At 39.6% G+C, this 19,066-nt stretch overlaps 2 protein-coding genes across 2 annotated transcripts; both read left to right on the top strand.

Moving 5' to 3' along the window:
• The first annotated feature begins 953 nt into the window (after positions 1-953).
• imp4 (IMP U3 small nucleolar ribonucleoprotein 4) lies at positions 954-5,044 on the top strand. Its single transcript, XM_035640845.2, has 9 exons — positions 954-1,002; positions 1,469-1,577; positions 1,689-1,772; positions 1,888-1,997; positions 2,707-2,839; positions 3,265-3,419; positions 3,520-3,614; positions 3,701-3,774; positions 4,664-5,044. Exons 1-9 carry the CDS (start codon positions 1,000-1,002, stop codon positions 4,774-4,776), a joined length of 876 nt encoding a protein of 291 aa, XP_035496738.1. The 5' UTR covers positions 954-999; the 3' UTR covers positions 4,777-5,044.
• Positions 5,045-5,312: 268 nt separating this feature from the next.
• araf (A-Raf proto-oncogene, serine/threonine kinase) lies at positions 5,313-17,808 on the top strand. The gene is made up of 16 exons (XM_035640840.1): positions 5,313-5,461; positions 6,956-7,175; positions 8,025-8,128; positions 9,402-9,504; positions 9,701-9,855; positions 10,613-10,711; positions 10,828-10,972; positions 11,354-11,381; positions 11,487-11,617; positions 11,795-11,997; positions 12,294-12,470; positions 12,785-12,831; positions 13,471-13,589; positions 14,211-14,342; positions 15,275-15,409; positions 15,749-17,808. Exons 2-16 carry the CDS (start codon positions 7,065-7,067, stop codon positions 15,887-15,889), a joined length of 1,830 nt encoding a protein of 609 aa, XP_035496733.1. The 5' UTR covers positions 5,313-5,461; positions 6,956-7,064; the 3' UTR covers positions 15,890-17,808.
• Positions 17,809-19,066: the final 1,258 nt, after the last annotated feature.

Below are 19,066 nucleotides of genomic sequence, written 5' to 3'. Positions count from 1 at the left end.
AAAGGTGGAATGAAATTTGCTGTGGTAGCTGTGAGGACACAGGACAGAAGTCAAAATTTGGTATTTTACACATTTAATGTGCCTTTATTGACAGACTAAAATTGCTTTTATTTGACGCATCAAATGCACACTGAATACAATTTCTGGCATACTCTATTTAGTTTTAGTCACAAGGGGTTACTCTTTTTTTAAACAATTTCTCACAAAAACACAAGTGGAAATACAGTTATTTTTCCTTTCTCTTTTTGATGTTCAGACTTTGTAAAATCAATCTTAATACAATCTGGATATGCCAAAAAGTCTGAACAAGGTACAAGATAGAAGGACAAGTGTGAGTGTTAGTGATGGACACTTCCAACAGGAACAGAGGCCATTAGTTCATCACAATACAGCGCTACCCACGAACCCCATACACATGCATGGAAACTTGTGGTTGACCAACATCTCTCAACATTTCTCTGTATAAGTTAATTTAAAATGTTTCTTTTAATCAAAGAATCTTACTAAAGTCACCTGGTCATTAAATGCATTTATTAATTTTATTTTCAACAAATAACCATAGGAACCATTTATTTCCACTATTTTGTGTAAAAAAATTATGAAAATGCTGTTGAGCGAAACCCTGCCTCATACTTTTGTTCGGAAATTTTCAAATAATATGTTTTGTATTTTTTGCTCAGCTAGGACTTTTTGTGTTGTAAAGGAAGTTTAACAAAATTGATTTCCACTATGGATATTCATTTGTTAATAAAGACTTTTCCAGAAAGGATTTTCGATGGCAGATGGAAACCTGTATTGCTGAAACGTATTTCAAACACAATCTACAAGATCTCAACACTGTTGCCAACAATGAACTTTTATTTTGAAAAGCTCACATGCCAGTATCGACAACACTCATTGGCGCCGCTTTTAGCCAATGAAAGAAACTCTTGTTTGCGAGACATCTTCTATCCATGTGTGTAGCTCTTGCCTGTAGACGACCAGCGAAAGAAAGATATCATGGTAAGTCGAAAATGATTTATAAAATATTTATGAGCCGTGTTCATAGCGGCGAAAAACAAAGCTTCGTTAGCTACGTGTAACGTTAACGTTAGTTCAAGTTGGTTTGATGTTCTCAGTGATGTTAAAGCATCACATTTGGGGCCTCTGCTTGATAATGGTTCATGTAGTCGGAGAAATGGGTTGTGTATTTACACCAATGCTAACTAATTACGCTATCAATACCTTTCTTCGACAGTGATAAATGTTACTATTGAGTTAATCGTGTCATACCGAGTGGGTAGCATTATTCAATTACTCTTCAAGCTGTTTATAACACAACATGTCAACTGTAGAGATTGGTTTGGTCATTTAATCTGGGCACAATCAAATACACAGAATTAATCATATGTTCCTACACATTTGTCCATTAAGAGCCTGAATCTCTTGAGCACATTTTGTTGTGATGGTCTTCATGTAACGTCAACAGCTTCGTCGAGAGGTGAGACTAAGGAGGGAGTACCTGTACAGGAAGGCACAAGAGGACAGACTCCGGACAATAGAGGAGAAAAAACAGAAGCTGAAGGGAGCACTGGATGGTAAGATTGCATGTGCATTAGATTCCATTTTGCATGATACATTGTCCACACTTGAGGGGGATTTTAATCAGATCTTTGTATGACATAAGCAATTGTTTTTCTTCTCTGCAGAAAATTGTCTGCTTCCAACTGAAGTACGCAATGAAGCTCTGCAGCTGCAGAAACTACTCGAGTATGACGATGAAGGGGCAGAAGGTTGGTGTCACAATTCTTACCATTATCAACCATATTCTATCTGATTGCCCAAATTTGTATGTTTTCTTCCTCTTTTTTTTGTTTAATTCATCCAATTATTATTTTGTCTGTGCAGGTGTCAGCTCTCACATGGACGATGAGTATAAATGGGCCGGAGTGGAAGATCCTAAAATCATGGTCACTACATCCAGAGATCCTAGCTCCAGACTCAAAATGTTTACAAAGGTCAGGCCAGTTTCTCTGTGGTGAATCGCTCGGTTAGGACAGCAGACTGATCTCGAGGTGCTAGTGTGATTCACGGGCACCGGTAGAACGATGCAGCCAGATGTAAGGCTTCTCAGGGGGCCATGTATCAGTCACAGCTCACTTTGTCTCTGAGCAGGGCAGTGAAACTTAAGCTGCAGACAGCTTTTCACTCTGCTCCCCACGATGAAATGCATATGTACATGCCGTGTGGCGTGATATCTACAGCAGTTATGACAATTGTTCGATATTTATCACAGAAAATTGCAGCACAAAGCCTTGTGCAGCTTCATTTTAAACAGTTTATTCTTCATTTAAAAGGGGCAATAAGCAATTCTAAAGAAAGTACATTTTGTAAAAATCTGCGAATATTTCCTCACCATCTGTTAGCTGACTGCACCACACAACACAAGCACAGTTTGTAAACATCACTCGTCAACACCTTAAGAGATGTTCTGGCGGGTAGTGCTGCAACTCCGCGGTTTTGGTCTAGTGGTTAGTGCGTCGGACTCCCATACTGGAGGACCCGTGTTCACGGCATGACCAGAGCAGTAAATTCACCACAACAACAAAGAGAAACAAGCTTTCTCCAGAATCGCTTACTGCCCCTTTAACAATTACATCAGTGGAGAGTAAGGGGCAATATTGGACAGAGAGTGGAGAATAAGGTGCTGTTTGGGACTTGTTACAGGAGGTAAAGCTGATGTTCCCTGGAGGTCAGCGCATGAACAGAGGAAATCATGAGATTCCTTCACTTGTGCGAGCCTGCAAAGCTAACAATGTCACAGACCTTGTCATCGTACACGAAACAAGAGGACAGCCAGGTACGTCTCTTAACTCATGTCACATTTGCGCCATTTGATTGGTCTCTCAAAATGTGTTTACATTAAGCAACCAACGGCCACACTATACCAACTCTTAGGGTTAGGGTTAACATCCATTTTCAATCTTTGGACACAGATTTGGCAGTGGCCTTTTTAAAGTTACAGTTTCACGGTCAGCTCTGTCGATATTTTCCAGTGAGTACTGTGCAACAGGTACACTGATTTCTTTTACACTAACTGCAAAACCAGTTTATTATGACCTCATGAAAGTTTATACCCGCACTCATTTTCATCAAAGCAAGAGTCTGCAGCCATTTAACAGCCATGTGAGGCTACGTGAAGCCACTGGATGTGTTGACTAAAGTCAAAGTAAACTACTGTCTGTACAGAATAACTGCACTTTTTTTGTTCTTGTATGTTTACAGATGGCCTGGTGGTGTGCCACTTGCCATTCGGACCCACAGCTTATTTCACACTTTACAATGTGGTGATGAGGCACGATGTTCCAGACATAGGCACCATGTCAGAGGCCTACCCCCACCTCATTCTTCACAACTTCACCTCACAGCTCGGCAAGAGGGTGAGGGATTGCTGGACCATGCACTGCACACATACACATACTGATAAATCTTCTTTTACCACTTGTTTATGTGTACAACTAACTAATTATGCTTGCACAGGTATCAAATATCCTCAAGTATCTTTTTCCAGTGCCGAAGGAGGACAGTAGGCGTGTAATCACATTTGCCAACCAAGAGGACTTCATCTCGTTCAGGTCAGTGAGAAAGTATTCCCTCAATGTAAATGCCACACAGATACTTTGACTGTAATAATAGTAGTAATCCTTTTTTGTTGTTAAAGACATCACACCTACAAGAAAACAGACCATAAGAACATTAAGCTGACAGAAGTAGGACCCCGGTTTGAAATGAAACGTAAGTATGGAAAGATAGATATCCAGGACAAGTTAGGCAAGCTTAGCACTAAGACCAGAAGCAGGGTGGAATCAATCCCAACAAATATTTCACCGATGAAAATAAATGGAGATGGCTAAACCTGGACATCATCAGGGGTTGAAATATGTGGCCAAAATGAAAAATTTAACAGACATCAGGTCCCAGCGTCAACATTGTCTCAACATAATTTAAATTTCAGACAATAATTTTATCACTTATTATGCAAACATAACTTAATAATATAATTTATACTAAGTAAGATACATTTTTGTAAATCTGGTTGTTTAGTATTATAATTTAATGCAACCTGCATGTTATTTGAACCACGCGAGAGGTTGTGCCATAGACCTGCCTTCAACCACAGGCTGATGAAATGTTTGCAGGGTGTTGTAAATTATCATTAATTAAACGCAGGAGGCTCTTGGAGTTACAGGTAACTAACTTCCAAGATCACGAAAGACAACATGTAAATAATGTTTCAGATTACATTATACTAATACAACCTAATCAAACCTGGCTTGCAACGCAAAAAAACTGCCTTTGTTTTGCCAAAATCCTGTACTTGGTGGAGGGACTGCATTAGTTCCATATATTATATAACCACTGGATAAAGCCTTGCACAGCTAGAGTGAGGTGTTATATATTATATGCACTGTTTTATATGTAGAAAAAATCCCTGACACATGATGAAACCATTCAGGAAAAAAAGAAGATAAATAACCAATATGGAAGGAGGATTTCTGTTCCTTGGAAATTATCATTTGGGGGATTTTTTTTCCTATTTCAGTTAAAATCCTCTTATCTGTTGCACTTCTTTTGAGGTGTGTTAAGTGTTTACATCTGTTATGTTGTGTCTTCTGTTGTTTAGTGTACATGATCAAGCTAGGCACCCTGGACAACGAGAGCACAGCAGATGTCGAGTGGCGTCACCATGCGTTTACACACACAGCAAAGAAAAGAAGGTTCCTCAGTGTGCAATAGGAGCTAATAAAGGAACTGAGAAAACCAGACCAAACTGTGGTCAAAAACTGCCTTTTTCTTAAATTGTTAAGATAGTGAGGTTTTGTCACATAAACCCGCTAAATATGACAAGTTCTAATCAGTTGTGTCCTATAGTCAACGAATAATGGCCACCTTCGTCGTGTTCAAATATTATTTGGTAAACAAATACGTAAGACATACTCTACTGACCATAGACTGTATACTAACCCTATTATACCTGTTTTGTAATAAAAGTTGTTTGCAATGATCTGTATCGGCTGAATTGTTGAGTGGAATCTTGAGTGGAAAAAATATAGATAAGAACTTACACACATACATACATACATACATACATACATATATATACATACACACATACATACATACATACATATATATATATATATACACACATTCATACACAAATGCAAAAATTCATAATTCTGATTTTGATTGTATGTATTTTTTCGTCTTTGCTACAACATGAGTTGTGTGTTTGAATTACATTACAGAACTATAGTGAGATTCCCTACCCGTTACATGTACATCTGATGTTGTCAAATGACAGAGAGCAGCTACAAGAATTAACCAATGAAAACGGAGCATTTCGGAGGTTTTCCGCTTTCCCCGTAGTTCTTTGACAGATCCTACTTCAGATTGAGAGAATTCAAGATGGCTGCTACAGGTAAGAGTGTACTTTGTATCCAAACAGTAATAAATCACTTCTACGTTGAGGTGTAGTAGTTACCATGTCTATTTAATAGTGACTATTGGATCGTACTATTTTGCTGATGTCAGTGAAATAAGAGACGGTTGATTATTTTGGGAAAAGTAGAAGTAGCCAACAAACTGACGCCGTGGTAACCCCCCCCCCCCCCCCAAGTTGGCTAATGTTAGCTGGCTAGAAGTAACGTTAGCATTCAAGCTCTACACTAACTGTTACAGTGAGCTAGCCATTGAGTTAGCTAGATAATCTCCTCTCCCACTCCCTTGCGCATTTAGCTAGCTAGCTTGCTAACAGCTTCAGAGTACAACAGCTTTGATAACTTCTCGTCGTTAGCATTATAGTGCAACTATACCGCTTCTTACTTTTACCACCACCTTTAAAAGTAGTTGGTTAGTTGGCCTCCCTAAATTTGAAATGTCATTGCATAGCAGACAAATCCCATGTAAAGCTAACTGGCTAACGTCAGCTAGCATTAGCACCATTCGAGTAATTAGCGAAGTTGCTACTCTGCAACTTGGCTTGTCGGCGCTTTATTTCAGCCTTAATTTAATAGCCCACCCCTTTACAAGGTTGGTTAAATCAGGGAAATGTTTGCCGTGCTGTTTATTTTGCTGACTTTAAACACCGTTGTTGTTTGTGTTGCCAGATTACTTTGATAAAACGTTAATACCCGGTCATTGTACATGTCATTCTTTCTCGTATCGCCAGACATAATTCAAAAGTCGAGTAATTACGTTGACTGTTTTCCTCTCCTGCGTGAGAATCATTAAGAACCCTTCACGACTCGTCGGGGTTTTTTTCTGGTGCATCCTGGATTAAGTATCCATCAAGCAGCCTTAGTGATTTCAATAACCTCGTAAAGTCTGGGTTTTAAAGTGTCCATTCTGCTTGCTCTCTAGAGGACTCTATAGTGTAAGGATTTGTTTGGCATCAACTTGTCTCTCTACAACAAAGAACAGTGTTGAGAGAGTAGAGATACATTTACCCCTAACCCCCTCTTTTCACTCCTTGTTAATTTGATGTATTATTCATTTATAATTAAAAAGCCAACAACAAATAAACCTGCCTGTGCTTTACTTTTTAAAACCTTACACATATACATGTCAATCATATATGTATATATCACTTTTTTTTAAATCAATCTATATGTATAATCTGGTATTTGTACAGTATATAATTACATTTGTAATTTCAATGCAGACAATTGAAATCTTTAAAGAATCTGGTTTTCTTTTTCATCATGTACAGTGTGAAAGCTATTTGCTGTCACGGGTTGTATAATGTGTTGGATTCTTACAGCTGATTTCTAAGGCAGGACATCTACACCCTTCAACCTATAGTATCGTTATGATATCTAAGTCAGAAAAATGCCCTTTCCCCCTAGATTCAATATCCATCATATTTTCAAGTAGTATATTGCATTCAAATTTAAATATGTCCATGTTGTTACAGGTTCTAAGTAAAGAGGCTATTCCCCTGGACCCCACTGCATGAAGTTGTCCTGAGGTTGCGGTGTTGCTAGAGCAAGTACTACATCCCCCAGCTCAACTTGCCTCTAGTCATGTCCTCCACCTCTTCCTCCTACTCCTCCTCGGGGGAGACTAGTCCGGAGGATGTACCCCGTGGTGGGGGCACCATCAGAGTCTACCTCCCCAACAAACAGAGGACAGTGGTGAGATGACGCTCAATAATGCTGATGTGTGGTGGCATACAATATATTCAATTAATAGAAATATGAGTATGTTGTAACTGAATTAGTAAGTGATAGTTGACAGTTACCATATCTGTGGAAGATTTATGCCAGCACTGTGGGTAAGTGCAATTACTCACACAAGTTTTTACATCCATAACAACACATTATTGAGTAAGCTAGTGGACAGTTTGTGTCACAGATGGTCCTGCTGCCATCTGTGGTTTATTTCACTCATAATTCTCATCAGACATAGATTATTTTATTTTTTAGAAATAGCTGTTTTAATTATGCTTTTCTTTGGCCGTTATGCTAAATTGTAATGTTAGGGGTAATGTTGACTGTCCATCATCTGTGTGATGGACTATGTTATTCACATCTCTTTGTAAGACTTCAAACCACATGTGCAAGCGTTTACAGTGCTGAGCAACTGTAAACATCAGTGAGCATACATGTCCACTTTATACCTTTCAATAAAACTTGATTCCACATTTCGTAGATACAGTAAATTTACCGTAATCTGATCGGTGGCAAAGACTACAATATAGTAGTGAAAAATCTCATGTGGTAAATGTCATTGAAGCAGCTGCTGTGGTTGACTGATATCTTACAGTGTTGTCGGTAAGAGTTTTGTTGTGGTCAGAACAGGAATGTAAAATTGTTTGGGGGAAAAAGGATCTGTGCTCCGGACTGAAGATCTAGTCTTGAGGAAATTCTCAGTCACACAGCAGATAATTTTTAGTGTCAATGTTAACAATGATTTTTGCATCCCAGGACTTTCATTACGCCTTCCAAAGTCACACTTGTACAAATATGTTTTCCTGCTCTAAGGTGAATGTTCGCCAAGGACAGACTGTTTACGAGAGTCTAGACAAAGCGCTCAAAGTGAGAGGCCTAAGCCAAGACTGCTGTGCTGTATTCCGCCTTCTGGAAGGGTAAGATTACATTATGTGTGTTGATTGTCCCTCCACTCCTTCCAGGGATAATATGTGGCTTACTTCATCACCTACATACAAGATCAAGAAGCAGCAGCAAAGAATTGTCACAATTCCCATTGCTACATATTTTAAAGTGTAGTTTGTTGATACTTTGATTACATTTTAAGACTGAGGGCAGAGTATAAAGTGGGGTGTAGGCTTAGTTTGTGTATTTAGGTTATGTATACATGTTAAAAACAAAGTGCCATAATACACATTACGTAGGTAGGCTACTATACTGTGTGTGAGTGTGTGTGTGTGTGTGTGTGTGTGTGTGTGTGTGTGTGTGTGTGTGTGTGTGTGTGTGTGTGTGCGTGCGTGCGCGGCCATTTAATTGTAAAGTTAGTAAGTTTAGGGTAGTAGTGGTCATGGTAAGCGTTATAGTAAGTCTCCAGTAAATTTTTGCAAATCTCTATAATGTCCTAAAAAGTGATAGACGGCAATCACGTGACATCAGTCAAAAAAGAGTTAGAGACTGGGCAAGAAATGCAACCAGTCCCTTCATCAGACAGAAATGGAAGCAAATCATTGCCACAATAATTTGAATAGTATCAGCAACTCTTTCTGAGTTGTATAAAGTGCATAGTCAATCTGAAGCTGTACAATTTCAAAAACTTGATTGCCAGCAAATAATCACACATGGGTTCTCAAATTCAGATAGAAAATGAATGTATGTAACAGAACTGAAAATGAAAAACCGCTCACAAATTAGTTAGTGTTGATAAGACAAACGCATGATATCTTGAAAAATCAATACACTGTTCAATCAACTTCCGCTGCTTCACATCTTGTAGCTGGAGATACTATCTCTTCAACAAGCACAAAATGAGTTCAGATCAATGTGCGCAGTCTTTTTCAGTCGGTCCCCCTCAAAGATGTCATCTCTAGATCAGCACCAAAATAGCAAGAGTCAGCTAATCATCTCGACTCATGGCAAATTGGGTGGGTCCAAATAGACTAATAAGGCAGCTCATGTAGCCAGTTATTGTTTCTGTTACTTTTTAACCTAAAATTACCTCTTTGAGCATTTTGTGAACTCCATAAAGAAGACTATACAAGCTATATTCATGGAGCTCCATTTCGGTAACCAACTTCTGAATTGATAACTCCTCAGGAACCATACCCAATCATCGGAAAGGAGAGGTTGTAAAATTGTCTGTAAAATTTAGCACACATGCAAACTTTGTATTGTCATTTAAGTATTTTCCATTTTGTGTCTTTGCCTCTTTAGTCGTAAGAGACTGACTGACTGGGACACAGACATCACTCCTCTGGTTGGAGAGGAGCTTTTAGTAGAGGTCCTGGATGATATTCCCCTCACCATGCACAACTTTGTAAGTAGCCGCCAAACACATACCCTTTTTATATTTTTTATGGCATCTCTGAAATATTATATATTTACAGAGTGCCTGCCTATTGGGAACTTGAAATAAACACACCTTTTATTTTGGTTCTTAATTGTGTTTGCCTCGTTGTGTTTTAAAAGTGGTTGCTGTAGAAGTGAATTCTGTGGCCTCTTTGTCTGTGCAGGTACGAAAAACATTCTTCAAGCTAGCTTACTGTGATTTTTGCCACAAATTCCTTTTTAATGGCTTCAGATGTCAGACATGTGGCTACAAATTTCACCAGCACTGTAGTAGCAAGGTCCCTACTGTGTGCGTCGACATGGATACTGTGAGCAAACGGTGAGTTGAAGAAGAATTTCATCATCATTAAGTTGTGTTGATCAGTTTATTAGTGGATGCACCAAGTGCATATGGTGGTTTATAGTACTGGCGTCAAATCACAGTCCAAAAACAAGAGTGTTAAGGATCTGAAATACTGAACAAATATGATAATGATGATAATAATGAACTTAATTTCTATAACACTTATCTAAACAAGTTTACAACAAAAAAATGAATAAAAACAACAGGCATTAAAAGACTTTCCTATGAAAAGGATGTTTTAAACAATGATTGAAAATTGTTTAAAGTGCTGGTTAAGTCTAATCTCCTCAAGCAAGGAATACCAGAGCCTAGAGGCCCTGATGGCAAAAACCTGTTCACCCTTAGTTACCAGACATGACTAAAAAACTACTAGCAAATACTAGTGTTAATCATCAAGAGAAATAAGCAGCGCTTTTTCAATGACAAGGATCCTACTTTAGCTCTAACATACAGATCCCCAGATGCAGATTTGAATGTTTTGCATCTGTGCTATTATAAGATTGAATTACAGTTTCTGATAGCAACACATCAAAATCTCCATTATTATCAACGAAAAGTTTGTTGATAGATAGTAGTAGTTTTTGTAAAAGTGATCAACACAGTTGTTGGCCAGGTGTCATTACTTGATTCAGTGAGACCATGTTAAAAGAACATACATTTCATATTACAAGAGCCTCACCAACTTGAACTCTTACGTCTCGTCCCATCACTTTTCCCCTGATGTTTTGTCCAGCTGTGATCCAAATCCTTGTACAGATGAGTACCCACAGATACTGCTGCCAGAGAATTCCCCATCACAGAGCAACCTAGCCTTAACCCCAGAGCCTCCTGGGTAAGCTCCTTCACCTCACTAAACAAATTATATTCAAACGAAAAAGACAGTTAAGTCATAGTCTGTGAAACTGGTGTTCAAATACAAATGGTTGCTTTTTTCAATCCATCACACAGGACGAACCTCTTGTCCCCAACCTCGGCCTTTCGCTTCCCCATGCCTGGTGGAGATGGCCAGTCTCTACAGAGGCATCGCTCCACCTCCACTCCAAATGTTCATATGGTCAGCACAGTGGGACCTGTTGGTGCCAGCATCATAGAGGTAAGTGATCACCCATGTTTTCATTGGCTGCTATTGCTCACCTGAAATATTCAGCCATTACCAGCTCTTCTTAGCTGATTAACTCTGATACAATGGTCAATACGACATCTCTATTTAATCACCTAACCTACTAGGCTGTTTTGTCACCCAGGCTGTTTGGTTGCATCGAATAAAGTCAAGTCTTATCATGTTTTATGTATAGTGAAGCCAAATTTAACAAATTGTTATTGGTTATTGTATATGATCCACGAACATTAAGCAGACACTGGTCCAACCTTTGTGGAATTTGTAAAGTAGGTAAGGAAAAAAAATATGTTAAAGCCTTTACTTTGACGTTATCCAGTGTGAAGTAACTATATGCTGTGTTTTTCCTCCGTTTAGGAAGCACTGAAATTCAACAACACAATGGGTATGGTTTAGATTTTTTTTTCTGTGATTTATTTTGTGATCTTACAGATTTTAAAAAATTCTGCTTTTGAATTGTCTCTTGTTGTGTTGCCTTGGAATTCTGCAGGTCCTGAGCCCTCACCGAAGCCCTCCACCAGCCCACCCTCTTCTCTTGGCTCTCCAGGTAGGAGACCGCCAAAGTCTCCTTCAGAGCACAAGGAGCGCAAGCCCTCCTCCTCTGAAGACAAAAAGAAAGTGGTATGTAATCTTTGACCTTTGACCTTATTCAGGTTATTGATTTACTTCAGATCAGTGTATTGAGAGTTAATGTTGAAGTTGAGGATCTATTCACAAATTGGTTGTGCAGAAATGCTACAGGATTTGTTTATGGCGTGAGTTAGTAGTTCAGATCATTCAGTCCATATGTTGTTTCAGCACCGAGGGGGCTACAGAGACTCAAGTTACTACTGGGAGGTCCACTCTCGAGAAGTCACCATTCAGAAGAGAATAGGTGCTGGCTCTTTTGGAACCGTCTTTAAGGGGAAGTGGCATGGAGACGTGGCTATTAAGATCCTTAAAGTCACAGAGCCAACGCCTGAGCAGTTACAGGCCTTCAAAAATGAAATGCAGGTCTTGCGGTCAGTAGATATATCTTTAAGTCTTGTTTTAGTCTTACTTATTAGGGTCACATCCGACGACACATCCGCTTTTTTTAAATAAAGTCTTCACACTGATTTTCACTTTCTTTGGTATTAAGTAGGACATCATCATAACTCTTATCGGCACCACTTTAACTTTGACATACATTAGCCCATGTCATTATCACACGTACTCTATCTCAATTATATTATTTCAATAACAGTACCCTCATCTTAATCTGACCTGAATGAGACAATGGAATTTCTAACCCTATTACCTTTTCTGTGCTCTGCAGGAAGACCCGCCACGTCAACATCCTGCTGTTCATGGGCTACATGACTAAGCCCAACTTTGCCATCATCACACAGTGGTGTGAAGGCAGCAGCCTGTACCGCCATCTGCATGTCACAGAAACCAAGTTTGACACTATGCGGCGCATTGATGTGGCCAGACAGACAGCACAGGGCATGGAGTAAGACCTGCTGCTTGTTTCCATTTCACCATTACCACATGCTAACTATTGACAACCTTTTTGAGATACGTGACACATCAACTGTCAGTGGGCCTAGTGCTTTTTCTAGTGCACAACTTTGATAGAGATAGATCATTATTTGAGATGCATAGCTCTTTTACATTTCATGAGCTTAAAACTTTCAAAACTTGATGTTGATACTGTTGGAGAACCTGTGAGAAGGCTGATGACAGGGTCTTTTTAAAATGTGGTTGTTGGCTGTTGCCTAAGGTGGATGAAATCAATGTTCTAAAAAATTTTTTCCCCCCTTTCAGTTATCTTCATGCGAAGAACATAATTCATCGAGATCTGAAGTCAAATAGTATCTTTTTGTTGTCCAATTTCAGCTTTTGACTGGCAGTTAAAAATTCTGTGTGAGACAGGTCTAGACTGTCTGTAGACGTAGACCGCTCTAGACTCAAATCAATAACCCTAATGGCAATTTTGAACACCATGTTCTGTAGCTATTTTCCAAAACATGAACCATAACCTTTTTAACAGGTAGATATGAATAGAGCAGTCAGAGCATTAGGACTGTAAGATGTTCCTTTATTTTGTTCTGCATACTCTGGTGCTTTATATGTGAAATGAAAGGGCGTTCAGAGAGCGCATACCTCCATTCAGGCTAACACCCTATATCACCTTGTTAAAGAAAGTGGGGGGAGGGGGAACCTGGATGGAAAATTTCATGGAAATCAATTTAGTAGTTTTTGTGTAACCTTGTTAACTAAACAAACAATCAAATGCAGATGACAACATAACATCCTAAAATGTTGACTTAAGATTTAAAGGTGTCAGGGGGCATAAGTATCCATGTTGGATCAACAGTTTAACAAACTATTTTCGCGTAGTCTTTTGATTTTAAGACATAATGAAATCAGAAGAAAAATCTTGTCAGTTTTTGTGGACAGAATTATCATACCAGCTGTGTGTTGACATGATTCCTGAGCTCTGCTGCTAGATATTTTTCTCCACGAAGGCTGGACTGTTAAGATTGGCGACTTTGGCTTGGCCACAGTGAAATCTCGGTGGAGCGGCTCTCAACAGGTGGAACAGCCCAGTGGATCTATTCTCTGGATGGTGAGTGTCTCATTTACTGTATATGATGACTCTGATTCAACAGAGACGTCCCCTATTTGACACCTTGTGAACCGACTGCTGTTTTTGTAAAACTTTGTGACTTGTGACATCAGGGAATGCCACTGTTGTTGTCAGATTTTCAGACAATTGGAGTACAAAATGGTGAATTAATCAGCTGACTGAAATGTTTTGCCGGCATTGCTAGAATCACTGCGTTCAGTTACTGTTTGGTGTTTCCCCTCTCTTCCCCTCCCCTCTCACATACAGATCTCCCCTCATCAGCCAGCCATATTTTACCATATAAGATAACTTTCTCCTTTATTTGGATTAAGCAATCTTAGAAATAGTAAAGGTGCTTTTTGCAATTTTATTGTAATTCTGCGCCGTCATATTTTCATTCTGCTCTTTGGTTCGCACTCAATTTAAACTGCTTTTAACCTGTTTAAATATATTTATATTATATATATTAGCTATACACAAGACATAACAACAAGCTAAATTTGTATAACCAGTCATGTTTAAATTATATCATGTAAATTGAAGATAAATAAAACTTAGATACATGGCAGATCATTACTTAAATTAAGTGCCTTCTTTTGTTCTTTGCCTTTTTTCCTTCAGGCTCCTGAGGTGATCCGAATGCAGGACAGGAACCCATATACATTCCAGTCTGATGTATATGGCTATGGAGTAGTGCTGTTTGAGCTGATGTCAGGGACCCTGCCGTACTCAAATATCAACAACAGAGACCAGGTTACATCACACTCTACTTTGTGCTGACACAACACCCATGAATGAACACGCCTCACCTTCCGAGCACGAGGAACCATTCACTATCAGCGTAATCTAATATCCATCAAGACAGTTTTAGGCTTGTTAGTAGCAGTGTATTTGGGTTACATGCATACTCCTAACAACCTACACCACACACTAGATTCCATATCCACTCAATTGACTTTTAATATGCTTTAAAGTTGGCCAGACACCCATAAAATAAGGAAATGGTGAGCATATGCAACTGTTGCAGTATCTTGGTTTACTTGCTGATAAGGCGCATCTACCTCCAGCCATGTTTCTCTCAGGCTAAAACTTCCACCATGTTTTTTTCAGATTTTGAAGAGTGTTACCAACACTTTTTTTTCACAATTTTAACCTGACCGTCCAGAGGAAAAGTCAAGGGTGGTATTATATAAAAAGTCATAGCAACATCAAAATCTTACTATGTCATCCTCTGGAAACTATGAATTTCAGTACCAAATGCCATGGCAGTCCAGCCAAAAGTTGTCGGAATAATTCAGTTTCACTAATGGAGCGCACGTAGGCGTTGCTTTAAAGCGTGGCGGTGGGCATGCCTGATGTTTGGTTCAGGCGCGATCATTGTGACGACAAAAAACAATCAAACACAGCCAGCTTTTTTTCAGAGGGGACCACCGAAAAACGTCTTTCAGCGTTCAACTGAACGGATATTTTTTTAAGTAAGCATTAAAAAAATGTGGCGAAAAAGACGTTTTTTCGGTGGTCCCCTCGGCAACAGCGGGACTCAGACTTACACTACTTCCATTTCAACACTACACTACTCATACAACCACACTTCAAAATCACTGAACTATCCCTTTAAGACAGTGACATGAGCGCTCTCTCCCTCACTTTTCAGTAATTGTCTCCCGTTTGTTTTTCTTTCTCAGATTATCTATCTGGTTGGACGTGGGTACTCGTCTCCAGACCTCAGTAAGCTGTATAGTACCTCACCCAAGTCAATGAAAAGGCTGATAGTTGACTGCCTGAAGTTTAAACGTGATGAGAGACCCCTGTTTCCACAGGTGAGTGGTGTAGAGGGAACTGTGGATGTACTGTTGGTTATTGGTGTAATTCAAAGTGTTTCAAATTCTACTAGCTGTCATTGCTCACTGGATTTTCATCTGTCATGTCTTTAAAAAAGTTGTGAAAATACAAGGATTACCGTTACCGTTCCATGTAAATGTACTTTCTTCTTTCGGTTAAGTCAATTTCTCAATGCATCATTTCCCTATATTAGCTATTATTACGTTGTGCACATCCGCAGTTGTTTGTAAAATCCAGAACTGAGAGTAACAACCATGTATATGAACACAATACCTGAACAATATGTCGTCATTTTTTTTTGGTTTTTCCATCATCAGATCCTGGTGGCCATTGAGCAGGTGCAAGACCTGCTGCCAAAAATTGAAAGGAGTCGCTCAGAGCCATCGCTCCATCGGGCCGTCCACGCTGAGGACCTGAATCCCCTCCTGTTTCACACCACCAGGCTGATGCCACTCTAAACTCCCTGCAGCACTGGGCAGAGAGGCTGTCACCCTGTCCCATGAGCATCTTTGCCTCATCAAGGCCACAGCTAGCTGTCCTGACAGACCACGACCCCCCAACTCACTCTCTGCCCCTGCAGAGCCCCGGAGCTGCACCACTCAGTAACGAACTGCAGAAACAACATTGACATGTTGTTTAGAGCGATAGTGAATGTTAATTTCTTTTATACTAGTGACAAATATCTGCTCACTATGTGAAAGAACGGTCAACTGTATCTAGAAGTATGTTAAAGATCAGGCCAACGGTCTGGTCAGGTCGACTTAAACAGGTTGACTTCCATGAGAGACGTCCATTGAGTTGTTCTGATGAGAAATGTAAAAACATCATGCTTTACATGTGCACTGAAAAATTGCGCTGCCCATTTGCAGCATGGTCAAAACTTTTAATCTGTTTAACTCAGCCAATAATGCCTGTTGGTTCAGGCCACCTGATTAGCTTACATAATTCAAATGCTCAGTGGTAATGCGCCTCTTTCAGTGTAATGCAATGTAAATGAGGTCAGAGTGAAGCTAGTGATTTCAAAGCGGATTAAGTGCCTGTTTGAGAATGTTTGATTGTTTATATATATATGACATTTTGTCTCATTGGGAACCTCCATTCATTACTGAAGACAACTATGTATTTAACCACATCAGCAAACCAGCCTGAGGAGGTAGCAGGAGATACACTCGGACATTTAGAAGCTTCATACACTGAACTATGCAAAAAAGGAAAATTAGTGTCCTTAGTGAAACTGTCTCTGCACATACACGTTGCAGTGACAGACCTGGCAATTCCAGCTGACCTCAATTGACCTGTCTTAAGAATAACTTATTTTACATGCACAAGCAGGCACTCCTTTGTCTTTCAAATCATCAAGTTCATTTTGAACCCAAGCTTCCATCAATGTTGCAATAAAAACTCAAGCGCCAAAAGAGCATTTGACCTTTGGAAGTTGAAGAGACCCGGTCAAATTGACTGTAAATCCAATCAGATATTTATTAGTTCGAGATGTGCTCTCTTATTCATTTTAATTAGTCTTAAAACTTCAGTGATTGGGGACAAAACAACATGGCAAGTTTAACTGGTTTCAGCCAGTTTCTTTAGAGTAACTGAACCATAATAACTGAATATTGCTGCATCTCAATCTCCATCTTATTTTCCTGACCACTGGAATTACCAAATACAGGATCGAGTTGTTAGGACCAATATTCTACACAGAAGAATCTTTCTGATACTCAACATTTCCTAAATATACAATCTTTCAAAGTATTCCCATATTTTATTAACGCCAGTGGGAAGGGACATAAAAACTAAAACCAAAAAAAAGTTAAATCAACACAGGACTAAAACCCAGGAGAATAGCTGTTGGCTGTTGACAGGATGTTATTTAATCTAAAAATCAGTTTGGTCTGACAGTTTGAACACGGCAACAATATATAACTCTGAAGGCTTTCTATTCCACAGATTCATTCTCACTAGTTGAACGTCATCACGCTCCAGGTTGCTGGTGAGATGGCTTTTATTCCAGTGGTTTCCTAAATGATTCTCATTTTAGTCGAATGAGGAAGTGACAGATCTGAGTAAGATGCAGTCTTGATGTAAATGATTAGTTATATTGCTGCTGCGTTTAGTGAGATTTTGATTCAGTTTTTTTTAAAGAATGACACTTGTTCACCCCCATGGCACATGGTTTCAACACATAATTTACTGTCCCATCTTAAAATGTATTTTTTAATTCTCTCAAATGTTGCACTTTGGAGTTCTATAGGTCTGTGTTTGCTGGAGAAGAATGTGTTAACACTGTGACTGACGTGGTAATAGGTTGCTTTGGTTTGGACGTTCCATGGCAGGATTAAGACGTGTAAATAAAGATTTACAGATGCCTTCAAATTAACTTGGATGTACAAAATGTCCTTAAACCACGTCTAGAGGCAGATGTGTTTATACCTGCATCACATGGCCACACTCAGAGGCAAGGTGAAAACCCTGCCGTCATAGCGTCGTCCTCGCAGAATCCTACTGCCTCCCTGGTCTTGCGCCAAGAATTCTGTCTCTTGAGTCCTTGAAAGCCTATTTCTGAAAGTCGCACGACCCCACTGTCGCTGGTCCCACTATTGAGAGTTTTAGAGTAAAGTAAGGTCTTACAATTTGAACAAGAAAATAATACATTCAGTTTTGCCAGTTCTCCCAATGCGCATATTCAACTAGCACCTGGCAAGGTGAGCACTGCTACTGCAGCTGTCCAATGGACTCCACTGTCCAATTTGCCAGGCGTTGGTTTTGATTCATGCCTGTCATCGTCAACAGTTGTGGATGATCAGGAAACTAGAAGTCAACATCAAAATGTCTATTCTTTTATTTCTTTTTTTTTTCTATGCAGAATTTTTGCAATCAAGATTAGGTCTGTAGAGACTAAAAGGAAGCTTGGAAATCTATGGATAGCTCAGATGATACAGTGATTCAGCAATTCAGCATGTTCAACTGCAGCTAGCACTGATGTGTAGAGTCAGGTTTGTAAAGCTGTTGTATCATTGTAATCGAGAGGCCACACTGGGTGTTTTCCTGCTCTCTTTGAGCGTTTCTTGGCCCATTCTCCAAAAAACTTATCCTGCTCTAACTTCTGGAAAATAATGAATGAACCAAAAGGCGACTTGTTTACCGTGTGGCTCATGGGGGTTTCTTGGGATTAGTCATCGAACTAGTTGCTGTTGTCTTTTGTTCTAACATGGTAGAAGGACACAGTGGGGCAGAAACTTCCATTTATTTCCTGCGGTTTCTTTTTGACACCTGCTCAGGTGTATACTGCAAGTAACTGTAGCTGAAATGATTTAAGGAAACCGGCTTACATAACTTCAAGACAAGGTCAGAATAAAGGCTTAGCTAAGATAAATTACCTGACCCAATGGTGGAACTTTGATGGTGTGTGTTTGGCCTTCTGGCACGGTTGTAGTTAGAGGTCAGTATCTCTGCTGTATATGCCAGCTCGGGATCACTGTGCTGCCCCAGTGGCTGGAGGTGACTTCCTGTGTCTTGTTGATCGGGGTGCAGACTGAAATGAAACACTGCTCCCATTGAGGGCAAAATGCATCTTGGAATTTAAGTCAAACTTTTGGGCCAGCTGAACGGTTTCTGGGATTATAAAACTAATCCCA

Source organism: Scophthalmus maximus, chromosome 19, assembly GCF_022379125.1.
Source record: "Scophthalmus maximus strain ysfricsl-2021 chromosome 19, ASM2237912v1, whole genome shotgun sequence".
NCBI lineage: Eukaryota > Metazoa > Chordata > Actinopteri > Pleuronectiformes > Scophthalmidae > Scophthalmus > Scophthalmus maximus.
Note: the sequence above shows the minus strand (reverse complement) of the source record. Positions and strands in the feature narration are given on the sequence as shown.

Bases quoted from the DNA above. Each gene is read 5' to 3' on its own strand.
- imp4 (XM_035640845.2), top strand. The intron at 1,578-1,688 runs GTAAGATTGCAT...TCTTCTCTGCAG, and splicing joins GCTGAAGGGAGCACTGGATG to AAAATTGTCTGCTTCCAACT. The intron at 3,615-3,700 runs GTCAGTGAGAAA...TTGTTGTTAAAG, and splicing joins GAGGACTTCATCTCGTTCAG to ACATCACACCTACAAGAAAA.
- araf (XM_035640840.1), top strand. From the start codon at position 7,065: ATGTCCTCCACCTCTTCCTCCTACTCCTCCTCGGGGGAGACTAGTCCG. The intron at 11,618-11,794 runs GTATGTAATCTT...ATGTTGTTTCAG, and splicing joins CTGAAGACAAAAAGAAAGTG to CACCGAGGGGGCTACAGAGA. The intron at 12,471-12,784 runs GTAAGACCTGCT...CCCCCCTTTCAG, and splicing joins CAGACAGCACAGGGCATGGA to TTATCTTCATGCGAAGAACA.